Genomic DNA, 18,931 nt, shown 5'->3' with positions numbered 1-18,931 from the left:
CCACCAAGTTATGGTGACTATTAAATTATACTTATTTCATGGTATTTTTCCAAAGGCCACAGTTTTGCTAAACTTTATATTGCAGTATAGTCCTGTGAAGTTAGTAGTGTTGTCTTTGACCGCTTTACTGTATTTTCTTCTGGAAATTTATTTATATTTTTTGGTACTATTATGTTTAGTAATAATAAGTTCGTGTATTTTGTTTTGTTTTGTTTTTTTAACACAAGCTTTTCTTCTTTCAAGACAATTTCAATTAAAAGCTTTCCTGACTAGATTGTAAAATCTCCAGCAAAACACATGTTTTTCCAGGATTCGTGATGTGTAATTTCTTCCTATTATCTTCATAACCAATTGTTAGTTACCTGTGTCATCCATTGCCTTCTTAGGACAAGGTACCAGAGAAATCATCTAGGTAACTTTCGGTGTCATATTTTGTTCCTTTATCAAATCAGAAGAAATGGATATGTTGAATGTTAGAAATAGGCATCCCCATATCCCTTGCCTTTTGGTCAGCTATATTAGATCCACTTTCTCTCTCCAGACGGTGAAAGCCCTGGTATTATCTTTTTGTCTCTTACTCATAGTAAAAAAAAAAAAAGCATACTAAAATCTCCTACCTTTTATGTTTTGAGCTGGCAACCTTTTTCAGGCCTTTACTCTCTAGTCCTAAACTCATAGGACCAAATCTGATGTGTAGATAGTTTTGATCAGCATTTTGGTTAAAACTCTTTCAGACTAGGATGCTTTTAGGTATGCCTCATCTGAGTATTACATATTCAGAGGGATTTATTTCCTTTCTTAAGTTGTATTTGTCCTGTTCCTTCATTGACTCTGGAAACTGATTTTATCTCCATCTTGTAATTTTATTTCCTTTTCATTTTCTTTTCTATATTTTTAAAATTCTGTCAGAGAACCTTTAACCTTTTCTAAGAAACCACCATTAATGTTACTTCACATTATCTTCTTAGTAACATTTTAAAATATATAAACACATGTTTGATAGAACCCTGAGGTAGGAGTATAAGCAAGACCTTTCCTACAGAATCTTTTGGAGCAGTCATATCTCTGAGAAAGCTTTCTCTGTATCAGTTTCTACCAGTATTTTATGGTCATGACAAATGTTTGTTTCTGGTGCTTATTTGCTATTTTGCTCATGTTCGAGTTTATATTTCAATAAAGGTTCTTTAACTTGAAGGCTGTGTGTAGTACCAGCAACCTTTAGCAAACACAAAAGCAGCACATTAATTTCTACATTGTAATTTCCTTCAGTATTTAACTCCATCTCCTGGCCTGTTTGCCTGCTTTGTTTGCTTCTTGTTACTCTGTGTGCACTGTGTTATCTTAATTACATACCAAGTTCTTATTATGACAGAATTTCTTGTTTGGGGAGTGAGTAGTATTTATCAGCCTGAATTAAGAAAAAAATATTCGGAACATTTAAAAGTGGATATAGATTATCTCTCAGCTATATAGAGTTGTTCATACTAAAGTAACATTTTAATGCCATGTAGAAATACTTAAGGAACTTAACAAAATCTATGAGTATAATACAAATGTGAACTAAAATCACTTTCAGGCCTTTTTAGGATTATTTTTTAATTTATTTTCTTTTGCAGTCTCATTTTCTACTCATGATTTTTTTGGGGGGTATAATGGTTACCATGCCTCTCTCTAACAGCCAGGTTTTCTATAATTGAACTCTAAAAAATAGATCTTAATTTATCTCAATAAGATGACAAAAAATTCTTTAAAATAATTTCAAATGGTAAGGCTTAAAAATTTTTTTCATTAAAATGTTTTTTTAAAAACACTGTAAAATGTACAGTGTTTCTCCAAAATTGATTCCTCTAATGAATTTAAACAAAATTTCAGCGTCTTTTAAAACCTGTTTAAATTATTATGCATTTAGAAGAAATATCTTACAGTGAGTTCAGTGTATATGAGCATCTATATTTTAACTACATTATCTTTTCTTTGGAGTGGGGAAGTTTGTTTTTTATCTGGTATACTATAATATGAAACACTTCATATTTCAAATTCACATTTTAGGTTAAGTGAAAACAATCATTTAAATAATGAGCTTTTTTTTTTTTTAAATTGGGGATTACATTGATTTCTAAAGGTTTTTTTTTATCACAGGGAATTCTGAATATGCTGTGTTCGAACTTTCTCATGTAATAATTCTCAGACTAGAGAAACCTTTCCTTTTCCTGGCCTGGGTTAGTGTTGAGTTATATTTTTAGTAACAGTCCTAACTCAGTAGCTATGTAAGCACTGAGCGAAGATGGAGTCACAGGGTAAACTGGGCTTGCTTCCCACAGGGAGGGCTGGGACTCGAGCAGGAAGGAAGGCCTGTTTGTCAGTGCCTTGTGTGCAACTATGTCTGTGTAGGCAGCAGGCGACACAATGTCTCCCTTGTACAAAGTAACTCTCTTAGTGAGTGCTCAGATATGTGAGGAAAAAGTATTTGGGTAAGTGAAGGAGAAGCTTGGGGTGTTTCAAAGAGATTCTTTTCGTGTTTTTGTGGCATTTAGATTTCAGGGAGTGTACTATTTGTTGCTGCAAAGTACTGGCTTTGTTTTCAGTGGCATTTTAGACTTTTTGAACAAGCTCTGCTGCAGGCAGATCGAAGTGGCTTACTTTCTAAAACTGTGAGCTTAATTTAAAAAATATGATTCGTTCAAGATAAAAAGTTAATTTGTACTTCTTGAAATCAGAGAAAATTAATTGTGACATTCATTTCTAGGAATGAATTCTCTACTAGACTTAAAATCTTTTATCATTTTTATTAATTCAGAACCAACTAGTAATAATGATGAAAACCACTTAAAACTGATTACTGGTGTTTAAAATGTATAATGTTGATTTCAAATATAATTTGCTTGTTTTAAAATAGTGGAACTTTAAGTGACTTTAATATGAAAAGTTACTTCAGTTCTAATAACATAAACTTCAGTTTTACTAAAAGAACTGGTTATTTTTCTTATGGAAATCTTGGTTTTGTGATTAGATAATACAAATGACTTATCTTTTTAGAATATTACTTTTATATTTTCAGCAGCATTTAATTATCAGGCTATAAGTAGTTAACTTTTATAGAGTGCGTACATGTTTATAGTGTTTTACTTTTGAATTTGTTTAGTGGAGTGTGACAATATGAACCGCTTTGATCGATCAGACAGAAATGTTCGGCAGTCTCAGGAAGGATTTTGGAAAAGGCCACCCCAGAGGTGGAGTGGACAAGAACATTACCACCTTAGCCTTCCTGACCATTATCACCACCTTGGAAAAAGTGACTTGAGCAGGTGGGTCTAATTTTCTGTCTTATGATTAATTTTGAGTCATAATATTCCCCCCTTGTCTTCTCAAAAAAAATTTTTCTTTTGGTCTGGTTTTTGGGGCACCAAAAAACATTTAAAGTTATATGTACTACTAACTGGAATAATATGTGTAATTTTTTTTTTTTTGACCTAAATCTTTTTTCATTAACTTTATCATAAAAATGAGTGTTATATTTATGTCTGCTATTTGGACTTTAAGTTTTGGTGTGATTTCTAGTTCTCACTTGAGAATGATTAAATGTTGACTTTGTTAAAGTTTAATATTTTTTTAAATGTTTAAAATTGGTGTCAAGTGATTTGTCTCTTTTTGCTTATATAATAAATTCAGGTTTTAAAATTCTTCAAGTACTGTTAGAAACAAAAGAAGATACTGTACAGTGGTATAATTCTTTTCCTTTTTGAAGTGTAGCATAGTCTTTAATTTGATCAGACCTTAAGTTTAATGTGGCTCTGTAGTCATTCAAGCCTGGGATCAAGCCTGGGATCAAACCCTGGCCTGGCATAAACTAGGTTTGTGAGCTTCGATAATTTCTTTAACCCCTCTCTACTTCAGTTTACCATCTGTAGAATAGTTTATAATGCCTTTCTCTCACTGGTCAAAGATCAGGGATAAAAGTAAAGTGCCTGGAGCAGTATCTAAATTACATAGGCACCCAATGGTAATTGTTAGATTTCTTGAAGTAAGAAAAAATTGTAATTGTTAGATTTCTTGAAGTAAGAAAAAAAATTGGCTCTATGATTCCCTGCAGCCAAAGCAAAGAACAAAACTCGATCCATTGTAAGAATTGCAGTGTACATAAAAGGCATGTTTCTCCTGAATTGATTGGCTTTTATGAGACAGAACCCTAAAATAGATTGCTTTGTATGTAGTTTTATAAGGAAAATACTTTGTGATACAGCGGACAGGTCTTAGCTTCCCAAAGTAGAAATAATGATAAATTCCTTAAGTCTATTTCTTACTTACATTCTTCAATGCAAGCTACAGAGAACTCCCAAGTGAGAAAAGGCGGTTCTGCAGTGGTTCATGAAATGATGTGCAACTAAAGATTCTTCTGTTGGTATAATTTGATGCAGGGATAAAATTTAGAAGATCTGAAAGAATGCATGCGGTACATATCCTTCCACGCATTGTTTCGGCTTTTCTGTTTCTTACCTCTGGGCTTTTGATAAGGAATGGACATCAGAGAGTAGGTATTACCAGACAAGAATCTAGTGTAAATATAGTCTTCCCTCATCTTTAGTAGTTGGCTTATAAGAAGGTAAACTTAAGGCCAACTTATGAAAATTCAGAAGTCTAACTAAAATGTGAACCATTGCTTATACTTCAGATAAGATTTATTCATTCATTTCACAGATAGAAATTGAGAACCCATATGGTGAACTCTGTGCTCAATTCTCATGCTGGGATGTATTTGGTTATCACGTGAGAGATGAAAGCTATGCATTGATAATAGCTTCTTGGAGCATTGTTTCGAGGACAATAAAAATAATTATGCAGTGTGTGAGCTCAGCTGGAATCACTGCAATATTGGTTAGGTAGAATATTCATGTGCCTCCTCCATCCCATACAAAGATGAGTAGTAGATCTTCCTGCTGGCAGGATGCTGAGTCTGTGGGGAGAGATAGGTATGTAGATAGTTACAGTGTAGTATTAGTGCACTGCAATGACTGTTGCCTCAATAAAGTAATGTATATAGGATTCTAGGAGTATGCAGCGACTGGTTTCTGTTTAGATGTTATTTCTAACTCTAGATAGCAAAACTATGCATTTTAAGATAAAGAGTGGCAAATTTAGCTTAAAGTATGATTATTAATCAGACTCTCCAAAATGAATGAATTACCTATAGGTAGTAATCTCTGTCCCTGGAAATGATCAAGTTGAGGCTGATTAGTTATCTATCAGAAAAGTTAAGCAACATTTTCCAAAAACTATATTACTGGAAGTCAATAAGTATAGAAAAGAGAGATTCTTAGATCACATGAGTGTAAGAATGAACAAGTTAAAGTTAAATGAGGTTTTTTAAATAGTGGACTCCATAGTGCCTTTTATATATTAATATAGTATTATGATTTTGTAAAAGGTGGTAAAAGATAGAATATGTAACCATTTCCCAAAACATATGATCACAGATCTCTCCTACACAATATATTATTATGAGGGATCATCCACATTGCTAATTCTCAATGAGAGAAATGTACAGCATTCTTAGGGGTTTCTAATCTGACTCATTCAGCACAGAACTTCCCAACAAGTGAGCTGAGGCGCATACCATTTTTATGAATAGATTTCGGTTAACCAGTTTATTGATCTCCTCAGGCTTTGGTGTGGCTCTGTGGGAGCTGAGACTCTAGATCCCCAAGAGCCAATTACGAGGATGGACGGTAGAGAGAGAAATCTCATGCAAGACAAACCTTACTCCAGCATACCTTAAAATTACCATTTTCTCTCTGCCTTGATTTTAAACGGTTTGGATGCACTAACCCCAGGGCCTTTTTAATATTACATGTGTAAAAGTCCCTCTTCCCATTCTATGACTTCTTGAGTGTTGGTTCCCTTTCCTGTCTGTCCTTCAATTCCCATCATTGTCATAGCTAATTATAGGATTATATCTTATCCATAACTCAGGGGACTGGTGGTTCAGAACCAGTGATCTACTTTATACAGATATTCTTGAATTTACAATGAGGTTATATCCTGGTAAACTCATCGTAAATTGAAAATATTGTAAGTTGAAAATGCATTTAATACACCTAACCTATTGAACATCAGCATGCTCAGAACACTTACATTAGTCTACAGTTGGGCAAAATCTAACACGATGAATACACTATAGAGTATTGGTTGTTTATTCTCATGATCACCTGGCCAACTGTAGCTGCAGCTTAACTGCTGCTACCAGCATCATGAGAGAGTATTTTCCCACATACTGCTAGCCCAGGAGAGATCAAAATTCAAAATTTGGAGTATGGTTTCTACTGAATACATAGCGCTTTTGCACCATCAACAAAATGAAAAATTCTAAGTAGAACCATCCTAAGTTGGAGACCATCTGTAATTTTATCATAATGCTGTGCTCTCTTTTCACCTGGCCTAACCTTTCACTCCTCTTTTTTCCCCAGATCTCCTTTTTCCCCTATACCTTCCATTATGCTATATGGAATTCTCTCACATCCTAACAAACTCACACATTGACTTATTTTCTTACATTTTCCTGATTGTAACTGAAATCTAACTCTCCTAAATGTACTAATTCCCCAGAAGCATTCTTAAATGAAAGATTCTTATTTTTTTGTTATTCTAGTACTTAACTGTTTAGAGGTGGGGTCTTATCTTTACTTATCATTGTCACTTCTAAATGAAATATTCTTTAGTCTCTTACCTTTGAGACTTTGGGCATTTGGCTGTATCCGTTTCTCCTTACTGTTTCCTACCCCTAGCTAACAAAATCTTAGCCCTTGGCTCACTTTCCTTCTTCATTGTAAGCTTTGCTACAAAATGAGTGCCTCTAAAGTTCTTGTGCATGGTTCATATAACTCTCTGGCTCCTTAGTTCCTTACACTTCTATATACAAGATCATGTCATTTAAGAATAGAAATAGTTTTACTCTCTTCTTTCTCATCTGAATACTTTTCTTTTTTCTCTCCCGCATAGTTACTATGGCTAGAATCTCCAGGACAGTGTTGAATAGGAGTGGTGAGGGCCACCATCTATGTCTTGTCTCTGATTTTAGAAGAGCTTTCAATCTTTCGCTGTTAAATATGATGTTAGCTGTGGGTTTTTCATAGATACTCTTTATCAGGTTGAGACAAGTTTCTTCTATTCATATTTTGTTGAATGTTTTTATTATGAGAGGGTGTTGGATTTTGTCAAATACTATTTCAGAGTCTATTGAGATATTGTTTTTCCTTCTCTTTATGTCATGTATGACATTGGCTGATACCAACCTTGCATTTCTCTGATAAATCCTACTTGGTCATGGTATATAATTCTTTTATATGTTGCTAGATTCAATTTGTTAGTATTTTGTTGGGGATTTTTCTGTATATATAACAAATATTGGTCTGTAGTTTCCTTGAGATGTTTTTTGTGTGATTTTAGTATTATAATCACATAGATTGAGTGGTGTTTCTTTCATTTCCATTTTTGGAAGAATTTGTGAAGGAATTTTGTTAATTCTTCATGGAATGTTTTGTAGAATTCACCATTGAAGTTATTTGGGCCTGGGCTTTTCTTTGTGGCAAGTTTTTTGATTACGAACAATCTCTATGAATGTTCTATAGATGTCTGTTAGGTTTTGTTAGATTGTAGAGTTGTTCAAGTCTTCTGTTTTCTTGCTGACCTTCTTCCTAGTTGTTCTATCCATTAAAGAAAAGGAGGTATTGAAGTCTCCAACTTCAGTATATCTTGTAGGAAAGGTCAGATAGCAACAACTCTCAGTTTTTGCTTATCTGAGAATGTTTTAATTTCTCTTTAAATTTGAAGAATAGTTTTGCTGGATATAGAATCTTTGGTTGACACTCTTCCTTTTAACATTTCGACCCCTAGGCTTTGTAATGAAAAGTCAGCTATTAATCTTATTGAGCATGTCTTCTACATAATAGGGCACTTTTCTTCTTGCTGCATTCAGAATTCTCACTTTTTCTTTGGCTTTTGACTGTTTAACTATGGTGTGTCTCTCTTATAGTTTATCATATTTTGGAGTTTGTTGAACTAATGATTAGCGATTTCCTTAAATGCCTTGAACCAGTAAGTCTTCAGCCATTGCTAAGGGGCTCTCTATGTGTTCAGGGATGCCTTTAACAACCTGGTAAGCAGTTTACAGTTCTACCTTTCCCTTCATTTCCTGTTTGCTCAGAGGCTCAAGGTTGGCCAAAGGTGAGAAATTAAGGCCTTCTCAGATATTTCTTTGGTGTGCACACAGCCCTATATATGTTTGTGGCCTTCTCTATGCCCAATAATTCGTTGGAGCATTTCAAAGCCTCTTGTGGACATCTCATTCCTCAGGTTTTTCTTAGAAGTTTTTTGGTCATCTTGTTTGTCCCAATTGGTATCACTGTCTCAGGCGGCTGGAATTTTAAACAGTTGTCACTGATTTTTTTTTTCCAATAAATGTACTATAGATAAGGCTGTTTTCACAGAACAAGTTCTGAATCAGGTCAAATAAAACAACTGCTGAGAATGGGCCTTTTTTAGGGAGGTGCCAGTTAAGGTCAAATAGTAACAGTTGTCTGGAAGTAGTGCTTTTTGGGGAGTTTCAAATTCAGTTTACCTCCCAGCCCATCCCCTAGTGATTACTAAATTTCACTACTACCATGTTTGGAAGGCTTTTGTTTTTAAAGCTTCCACAGAGCTTGGGAGATAGGAGATAGACATGTCAATAGAAAAATTAAAATACCACAGAGCTTGTTTTCTCACCAAGATTTAGCTCTGTGTGTGTGTGTTTTATAAAATAAGTGCTCCTTGGTTATTGCGAGCATTTGGTTGATTTCCAGAGCTCTGAAAAATTTGATTTTGACAAATTTGCCATCGTCCTCAGTGCTTTTACAGAGGAGTGAGTTTTTGGAGATAGTTATTCTGCCATTCTGGAAGTACTTCCTTCCCTTCCGTCATTTTGTTTTTTGGTTTGTTTTATTTCAATTTTTAGAGCAGTTTTAGGTTTACAAAAATATTGAGCAAAAAGTACAGAGAGTTCTCATATACTCCCTCACCATCTTTTATACAGCTTCTCCTATTATTAATATCTTACATTAGTTGTTATACCTGGTGAGTAAATATTGATACATTATTATTAACTAAAATTCATAGTTTACATTGAGATTCACTCTACATTCTTTGGGCTTTGACAAATGCATATTGACATACATCTACTATTACTGTATCATCCAGAATAATTTCACTGTCTTTGAAATCCCATGTCCTCCACCTATTCATCTCTTCCTTCTCTTCCACCCTCCACCCTGGCAATACTCCTGGCAAACACTGATTTTTCTGTTGTCTCTATAATTTTGCATTTTCCAGAATGCCATATAGTTGAAAACAGTATATAGCCTTTCAGATTGGCTTTTTTTCACTTAGCAGTTTAAGTGAATTCATATAAGTTTCCTCCATGTCTTTTCATGGGTTGATAACTTACTGCTTTTTATCATTAAATAATAGTCCATTGTATGGATGCCCTACAGTTTGTTTATCCATTCACCTAATGAAAGATATTATAATTGCTTCCAAAATTTGGCAATTATGAATTCAGCTGCTCTAAACATTTCTGTGCATAGGTTTTTAACTCATTTTGGTAAAAATCAAGACGCACAATTGCTGGATCACGTAGTAAGAGTAAATTTAGATTGGTAAGAAACTGCCAAAATGTCTTGCAAAGTGGCTCTATATTTAACATTTCTTCCAGCAATGAATGAAAGCTGCTGTTGCTGTGCATTCTCATCAGCATGTGTTGTGTTTTGGATTTTAACCATTCCAATAGGTGTGTAGTTATATCTTGCTTTAATTTGCAATTCCCTAATGTTATATAATTTTGAGCATTTTTTTATATGCTTATTTACCATCTCTACATCTTCCTTATTAGTAAGATGTCTGTTTAGATCTTGTACTCATTTTTTTAATTGGGTTGTTTTCTTGTTGATTTTTAAGAGTTCTTTGTATATTTTAGGTACCAGTCCTTTATCAGATATATATATATTTACAAATATTTTCTCCCAGTCTGTTTTACCTTTTCATATTCCTAATGGTGTTTTTCACAAAGCAGACATTTTTAATTTTATGCAGTCCAACTTGTCATTTTTTTCTTTTATGGATTGTATTTTTGTGTTGCATCTAAAAACTTACTGCCAAACCCGAGATCACCTAGATTTTCTCCCTTGATGTCTTGTAGTTTTGCATTTTACATTTAGGTCCTTGATCTTCATTGAGTTAATTTTTGTGAGGGGTGTATAAGGTCATTTTTTTTTTTTTGGCATGTGGTTGTCCAGTTGTTCCAGTACCATTTTTCGAAAAGACTGTCCTCTCCCCTTTGAATTGCTTTTTTTTTTTTTTTTTTGTCAAGGACTGTATGAATGTATTTCTCTACTTTGTTTCACTGTACTATCTATTCTTTGGTCAACATCATGCTGTCTTGATTACTGTCACTTTATATATAAGTCTGACTTCTCTTCTTCAATACTGCATTGGTTATTTGGGGTCTTTTGCCTGTTCATGTAAACTTTAGAATCACTTTGTTGATATCCACAAAATATCTTGCTGGGATTTTGATTGAGATTGTGTTGCATCAGGCATTAAAAAAAATATAACCATGAACATAAAAATACACATATCAACTTTTGGTATATAATTTCTATTAATGGTGAGAAAAGAAACACTAAAGGTTTTGTAAAGTCAGATTGAGACTCAGATCAAGAAATATATGGAGACAATCAACTCATTCTCTCTCTCGCTCTCTCTCTCTCTGTCGTTCTCTCATGCGCACTCTCTCTCTCTTTTTCTCTTACACACACACACACACACACACACACACACACACACACACAACCCCCCCCCCATGCAAATCTCTACTTGCCTGTCTAACCTATGAATCATAAACCTGAAGATGAGCACAAAATCACACATCTTAGTAATCAAGAACTTGGGTAGAAGTGGAGAAGTATATGGATACAGCCACATAATTAGGGAATCCCTTTAAAGCTACAATAAGTAAGTGTGTGGCAATGTGATTATTAGGCATGTGGGTTGAATATCAGGTGCTGCTACTTTGTGTGGATTTACTTTAAATAGGTCAAAAAAGAAAAAGGGCTGATCTCTTAAAGGTTTCTTTTTGTGTTGTTATTTTGATCCTTTCTTTTTCTTGCTGATTTTATTGGCTGTATTTACAGAATGATGTTAAATTAATATTGATGATTATGGGCATTTCTTTCTCAAGCTTGTGTAACTCGTTTTTGCCTCCATCCATACCTGAATTGGTTAAGTTCTTCACATTTGCTAACTTGCCTCACCTGTGATTAGCCACATAGGCCACAAAAGCACAGAGATTCTGCCTTTGCTGACACACCGCTAACCCTTCCAATGTATTCCCCAAAGCAGCTTGCAGATTTCTGTTGCTTTCACTGTCAGATTTCTCTACTAGAAATCCACAATTGTTAAAATTTGTATACAAGTACAAATTGATGTATATCACCTTAATAAGAGGTATTGTGTCTAGTAATTACTCTTTTTTCTCATGTTTATTTTTCTTCACCTTTATGTCTTCATCCCTGGATTTGTGTTTGCACTCTTGGAAAGTGGTTTTACCTCATTATAATTTAAAGGTTCAGGTTCTTATGTGTGAACTGTATCATCTCAGAATGTGAAATCTCAAACTCTTCATTATTTTTCTATTTTTTTCTTCTCCTATTTTAATAAATGTCCTTTTATTTTTTGAAAATCACATCTGTTATATATTTGCTTTCTGTTCCACCTTTGTCTTCTTCTGCCTCTTGGCCTTCTCATTTATACTCATTTTTTTTTCCAGCAGGCTTCAAATGGTTCTCCAGTGAGGTGTTATGTTATTGTCAACTTATTGTCAGATGGTTTAGCAACAGATACACAGGTATAAAGCAGTTGTGTCAATATATACCAGTTGGGGAATATAAATGAAGATATATGGCATTATAGTATTCTTTTGACATTTATATTAGAAAAAACTTTCAGTATAAGAAGTTGAAAATTATTGATAATAACAATAATATAGTAATAAATGGTTTTTATTTAACATCTACTATATATCAGGCATTGTTCCAAGCACTTTAATGTGTATTACCCCATTCGATCCTTATACACACCAACCTAATGAGGTGAATACTCTTATTATCTTCATTTTATAGATCAGGAAAATGAAGCATAGATAAAGTAACTTACCCTGTGTGTCATATAGGTAGTAAGTGACATACTTAAGATTTGAAGTCAGATAATCTGTGCAGGTAATATAAAAATAAATAAGATATAGCCCTGTTTTCAAGGAATTTACATTTTAATTAGAGGTGATACATATACAAATGTCTTTATGTTGTAAAATAAGTTAAGGATCATAAAATACTTGTCTTATCTAGTTGAGGAGATCAGGAAGGAATTTTGGAAGAAATATTCAGTACTAGAAGATGTAAGTTTAGTTTGGATCGCATGGTGGAAGTATTTGAAGTGCAACCTAAGGCATATGAACTTTATTTGATAGGCAGTGGAGAATATTGAAAGTTAAAGAAACTATAGTTCAAAGGTGTTAAGTATTTTCAATAGCTAGTTACTGTCATTGAGAAGTTAAACCTAAGTCTTAGACCAGAGCTGTCTCTTTAACACTAGTTTTTCTAGATGACAATTCTTTGTCCTAGTATTCACTTAGTGATCAAGACTTGTTAATTCCTCCTTTGAAATGTTTTTCATTCATTAATTAGTTTCTTGAATGTGGTTCTTGTTTATGTCAATCTAATATAAGCCTTTAGTCCATACCTGATCTCATGCTGTAGACTGTAGGCCAGTCTCCTTCAGTCTCTTCTCTTGAAGAGGAATTTTCATTCAAAAGGCTAATCAGCTCTTTGTTCTGCTTTTGTAAATACGCTTGTTGCATGGGCTGTCTAAAGACCCACCTTCCCTTTTGTTTGATCTCTCTAAGCAACAAATGTAACTGTACCTCTTAGCAACTCCCTTGCTTTGTAGCACTTTGTAACTGCTGGTAACCCATAGCAACTCCCGCCCTTTGTAACGCAGTGTAACTACCTGCAACCATAGTAACTCCCACCACTTTGTAACAGTCTGAGGACAAATTAACCAATCAGCCCATGCCGAAAAGGGTTCATATAAGGAATGTTACAATTGAGCTGGGGCGGGGCGGAGGCGGCCCAGATCTTTCGAGTGTGAGCTCCTCTGAGACCACAGGCATAATAAACCTGAGTTCTCCAACTCTCTGAGTGCTGCTTGGTTTCTCGCCAGTCTAATTTTGGATCTTTTCTGCAACACTCTTTAATATTTCTTTTACTCTTTTTGGTAAAATAAGAAGTAAACTTTAACTGGGAATTTTTGATGTGACTGCTTCCAGATAATATTAAAATATTGCTTTTTAATGTCATAACTAAAGAAGTTGAGACTGTCACAGATGGAAACTTAAAACAACAACATCATGGTGGTTAAAATCCATGCTCCTTACTCATTCAGTGAAAACAACAGTAACAAAAACAAACAAGCAAACAAACAAAACCAACTGTCTCTGATACAGAGGAAAAGAATATACAGTTTGTGTTCTCATGGAGTTTCTAATTTGGCATGTTTACAAACAAACACAATATATTGTGACAATTAGTATAATAGGGCACAGTATAGGGCTGTATAGGGACATCTGTGGAAGTAGCAAGCCCTGATTTAAGGGATTAAGGAAGCTTTCCCTGAGGAAATGCCAACTAATTTAAGATGAAGAGGAATTATTCCCAAGATCAAGCGTGCAGTGGGGTTCAGGATGGGTAGACTGGCCAAAAGTAGAGTGGTTGAAGACAAGGGTTTGGAGATGAGAGAGATTGTATCATGTTGGCAATCTCAGATAATTTGCAATGGATTAAGAAATCAGCCTGAGGGAGGGATAAAATTGAAGAATAAATTGGATTCAGGCTCTTTGTGACCTCTAAACCATATTTAATAGTCTCCTTGTACCTGAAAAACATGCCTTATATTTTGTGCCATTACTTTTTTTTCTTTTTCTAGAAAGCCTTCAACTTTCATTTCAGTCAAACTCAAACCTCATGCTTTATAGTTCATCCCAAATTCTTCCTACTCAAGAAAATTTCTCAAAGTATGTCAACTTTTTTTCCTCTAAAAACATAACTCTTATTATTTCTGCTATTCATTTGCCAGATGAGTCTATATTTTTGTCTTACTATTTTGTTAACTTTTTATTACTATATATCTCTCACTACTCTGTGTATAGATTGTCCACCTATTTAGTCATGGATGGTATATTTGTACTAATTAATTGATCGGTATTTGAAATTTAATAATTCAACTATATTTTGAAGCAATGAAAGTAAAGCAGTTTTATATGTGAATAAATTAGGGTCTTACCTATGGATCAACAATTTAAAAGTTTTTAAAAATCTTTTTTTGGTGGGGATTAAAAGAAAAATCAGGGCCCGAAATAGTTTCAGAGAAAGATAATCTTGTGAAAATGAAGCTCTTACTGAATATTTGAGAATTTAGAGATTTGGGAATATTTGTTAAAAGCTAGAAAAATTAGTAGAAACCATATTTCTTTTTCAATATGGTTGAAATTTAATGCATTGTGCCTTTTTTGGATTTAATGCATCATAAATTTAACTTTAATCCTGATATATATAACATAGCCGTTATATTGGAGAGAATGCTTTTTCGGTGTTCTTGTCTAAAGAACCAACTAGATAGAGTAGATTTCTAATGCAGTTCGAGATTAGGAAATATGGAGTATATGTATAAGACTTCTATAAAATCTTGTTTAATTTTTATTGGAAAAGATAACTTATCAACAATGTAAAAACAAATGTAGAAATAACAGTTCATTTGTCTTAACTGTCTGCTGGGACTTTTCAAGCAATAAGAGTCCAGGGGTGTGTCCAAACTGGGTATTAACATGGGTAGCATAGTTATGGGGCTAAAAAAAGATGTGAAGTTTAAGAGGCCAATTCAAGTCAAAAGCTAAAAGGTAGGTAATCAGTGCAGAAAAAAGAAAATATGTATAATTTTTTCCAGGCAAGGCCTTTCCCTAGAGTCTTTTGTTTTTATTCATGTTTCTAAGAAATAAGGTTTGTTAAAATAATGTATAAAATATGCAAAAGGGGAGAGTGCAGAAGATAATAGTATTAATATTATCTGGATCTGATCAAATCTTTCAGTAGAAACAAATTAGTGTCCGAGGTAAATAAAAGTCAAAGGCTTTGTGATAATGATAAATGACTTATAATAATCACTGCAATAATTTCATTACCTTTATTTCTTTCTGAAATTGTATTGTGTATCTTTTCCCTCCAACTTCTCCTGCCCTTCTAGAGGCTCTCCCTATAGAGAATCTCCTTTGGGTCATTTTGAAAGCTATGGAGGGACCCCCTTTTTCCAGGCTCAGAAGATGTTTGTAGATGTACCTGAAAATACAGTGATACTGGATGAGATGACCCTCCGGCACATGGTCCAGGATTGCACTGCTGTAAAAACTCAGTTACTTAAACTGAAGCGTCTGCTGCATCAAGTGAGTACATAATGAACATTTTTGGCTCTGATATTTTGAGTTGCAAGATGGATTGATTTTACTTTTTTAAAAAAAGAAAAGTTAATATTTAGATTTCTGTAGAAATAATGCTTGTAAATAGTATATAATAGAAATTTTTGTGGGAGGAAAGAACATGAGATTCTGAATCATGGTCTCAATATAGTCCCCAACATTTATGATATGTGTGATGTTTAATAAGCCAATCTCTCTGCTTCTTTTTCCTCATTTTTGTAGTACCTAAGATTATCTAGAGAACTAGAAATAATAGTTGTAAATTGAGAGATCTAATTCCTGAAACTTAGTGGGCATTCAGTGATCAGTGGCTGTTACTATAATTTCAGCTAAGTGGGAAATAAGAAACAGCATTTTTTTACTTACATAATCATAGTCATAATTTCACTTTTGTATGAAATCCTCAAGTTTAATCTTTGTCAGTTCTTTTTGTTTGAGAAAATGTAGACTCATAGCAATGATGAATCTGGCTTCTAATTCGATAATACTTTGAAGAGTTTAGCTTTAACACTTACAGGCAAGGTCAGATACATAGCAGAAAACTAAGGTATAAAATACTAATTTGAAAACGTGGATATCATTTGTTTATTTTTAAATCTATATTTGTCTTTTGTAGACTAGCCAAATTTAGCTTAAGTTATGATTGAGAAAGAATATTCTGGCTTCTCTGCCCAATTTACATTCTGGGTTATCTTCCCTCAGGGTTGCATGTTTTCGCTTCTTATGAGGAGGAACCAAATCTTAGAATTTCTGGTGGTGATCAAAACCAAACTCATGATATATATACTCATGAGGTAAAGGGTAGTTGAAGTTATTTGGTTATAGATTTTCAGGACAACTCTTCTCCATTCTTGTGGATATTAAACTATGTATTGAAAAGAAACTTTGTTAAGGCTGGGAGCAAGAAAGTGGAGGATCCTTTTTGGATACGAGATTATCGGACTCTTCTTCAGGCAGAAAGAGATTGTATGTTTGAAATAATACAGATATCAAGCTTACAATTTAGTTTAACTATAACTAGGAAATAGACTGGTTTATAGTATTTCTCCCCTTACCAGACTGGAGAGAAGCTTTTCTGATCAGGAACTCCAGGTCAAAGGATAGAGAAGGTAGAGGTGAGAAATAGCTAAAATATATTAAATATCTTTGAGTCAGTCACTGGGCTATACCACATACCCTCTTTTGTGTCTGAGTTTATTGCCCTGAAACATGAAGCAGGATTAAATATTAGCTAATAAGACCAGACCACTTCGAGTAATGAGAGAAGTAGCATAATTCAGTAGAGAATAAGTGAATTAGTAACCAGTGATAAGTACCATAAATTAGAAAACTATTTTTTGAGATACTTTATGAAAAACTGAATCTCTTAATGTCTTTCAGTCATTATGATCTCTGAAAGTACTATACACTGATCAAATTGACTTTGTTTATATAGTGACAACAGAGTTATGAGAAGAAAATTGCAAAATCTTTTTAGGACAGCTTTAAAATTTCCCGGAATGCTAATAGATGTTAAAAGCTTAATGAATCCAAGATTTCATGTCACTGCCTCTTAATTTTTTTCCTTTTTAATATTACTAAAATTTAAAAAGTTTAGTGTGATACATGGTTTAAAAAAATTCACATACTATCCAGAGGCTTAATGAAAAAATAATATTTCTGTCCCTCTCCTCACCTCCAGCCAATCTTTGCTCATCTGAATAGGTTGCTGTCTGAAGCTTTGCTAGAGCTGTTGTGTAGGAACTTCTTTTTGTTTTATTCTGGGATTGGGTCCACTTATTTCCTGGATAACATATCTTTTTGTTTAGGTTTACTCTCTCGTTTTGCTAGGGTATATCCTTAATTCACTCCCTAAGAGAGGACAAATAGATGTTAAATTTTTGTAGCTACTGCATTACTGAAAATTTCTCTTGTCTATTCTCATTTGATTGATATTAATAATTTGACTGGCATGGAAGTGAGTTTTTCCTTAATATCTGAATGCATTACTTTTTTAGGATCCAGTTTAGCCATTGAGAAAAGTCTGCATTCTGATCCATTTTACTTTGAATTTTCTTTGTTTTTAATCTCTTCGGGAGATTTTTTTCATCTTTTATTTCTATCACTTTAATTTTTATTTCTGGCATTCCGAAGTTCACAGGCATGTGCTGGGATTTGAGTTTTGTTGTAGTTATTTGTTTTCCACTTAATGTATGGGTAAATAGTGGGCTCTTTGGAGAGTCATGTAGTGTGAAATTTTCTTAAGTAATTTCTATAGTTTTTTTTTTCTTTTTTTTTCTATATCTTTCTAGTATTCTTGGTAATCATAATCCAGAATTTCCGAATTGTTTCTCAGTCTTTTATTTTTTCTTTCAGATTTTCTTTTAAGTTTGATTACGTTTCCTAGTATATTTCCTCAGCTTCATATTCCAGCTCTCTGTTTCTGTTGAATTACTTGGTAATCATATTTTCAATTTCCAAGAACTCTTTATTGTATACCATTCCTTATTCGTATCATTCAATTCTTGTTTTGCCAGTAACTATATTAAGTAAATAGTTTCTGTTACGTTTTGTTAAGATTTTTCAGGTTTCCTGCATTATCTCTTTCTAAAAATGGTCATTTTTGTTCTTTATGTTTATTTTGTTTTCTCTTTTAGAATCTTCACATATCTAGTGATTCTTTGTTGTTTATTAATATTTAGGAGTAAGTAACTGAAAAGTCGATTCAGCACTCTACATGAGCTAGCTTATCAATCGGCTGGTTTTATTTTACAGCAGCGGTCCCCAACATTTTTGGCACTAGGGACCGGTGCTTCTATGAGAATCTAATGCCTGATGATCTGAGGTCGAGCTGAGGCGGTGATGCTAGCACTGGGGAGTGGCTGCAAATAGAGAGGAAGCTTCACTCACTCACCTGTTGCTTACCTCCTGCTGTGCAGTCTGGTTCCTAACAGGCCACAGACAGGTACCAGTCCACAGCCCAGGAGTTGGGGACCCCTGTTTTACAGTAATTGATGGATGTTGATGGATGCTCAGTACTTATACTAAGTGAAGGATTTTTCCTTCTGAGGTTGTTGTAGTTTCTCCAGAGAAGAAACCTCTTGACTTTTTCTTTTTTTGTTTGAAATAGAGGTAGAAGACTGGGAGTCTGTTCTTGCCTTATGCAGACTTCTTTCTAAGCAATTCCCACATTTTTTACCCTAATAAGTCATATACTTAGTTTTTTATGTATCTAGCATTTTGACCCCCTTTGGGGTTTTGCAGGACAAACTTTGTCCATGTTCTCCGTCTACGCACACTTCAGTTGTGTCTTCCACTAGTCCTGCTAAATCTCTTATTAAA

The 18,931-nt window shown here is 33.9% G+C and overlaps 1 protein-coding gene across 14 annotated transcripts in view; it reads left to right on the top strand.

The window, feature by feature from the left end:
- Positions 1–18,931, top strand: part of CCSER2 (coiled-coil serine rich protein 2) — a 170,424-nt gene that overhangs the window by 86,114 nt on the left and 65,379 nt on the right. For 11 of the 14 annotated variants that reach the window (XR_003047383.1, XM_006915455.3, XM_015592268.2 and 8 more), the window contains 2 exons: positions 3,143–3,305; positions 15,382–15,577. Coding sequence is in view for 13 of the 14 variants with exons in the window: in XM_006915455.3 (XP_006915517.1) it covers positions 3,143–3,305; positions 15,382–15,577 (359 nt within the window). In the remaining variant the exon portion in view is untranslated. Of the gene's footprint in view, positions 1–2,335; positions 2,472–3,142; positions 3,306–15,381; positions 15,578–18,931 lie in introns of those variants that run through there. The other 3 variants (XM_015592276.2, XM_006915457.3, XM_025049343.1) reach the window with 3 other exon arrangements.

The sequence above is a fragment of the Pteropus alecto genome, unplaced genomic scaffold, assembly GCF_000325575.1.
Source record: "Pteropus alecto unplaced genomic scaffold, ASM32557v1 scaffold155, whole genome shotgun sequence".
Lineage (NCBI taxonomy): Eukaryota > Metazoa > Chordata > Mammalia > Chiroptera > Pteropodidae > Pteropus > Pteropus alecto.
The sequence above is the reverse complement of the archived record's forward strand: the minus strand, read 5'-3'. Positions and strand labels throughout refer to the sequence as shown.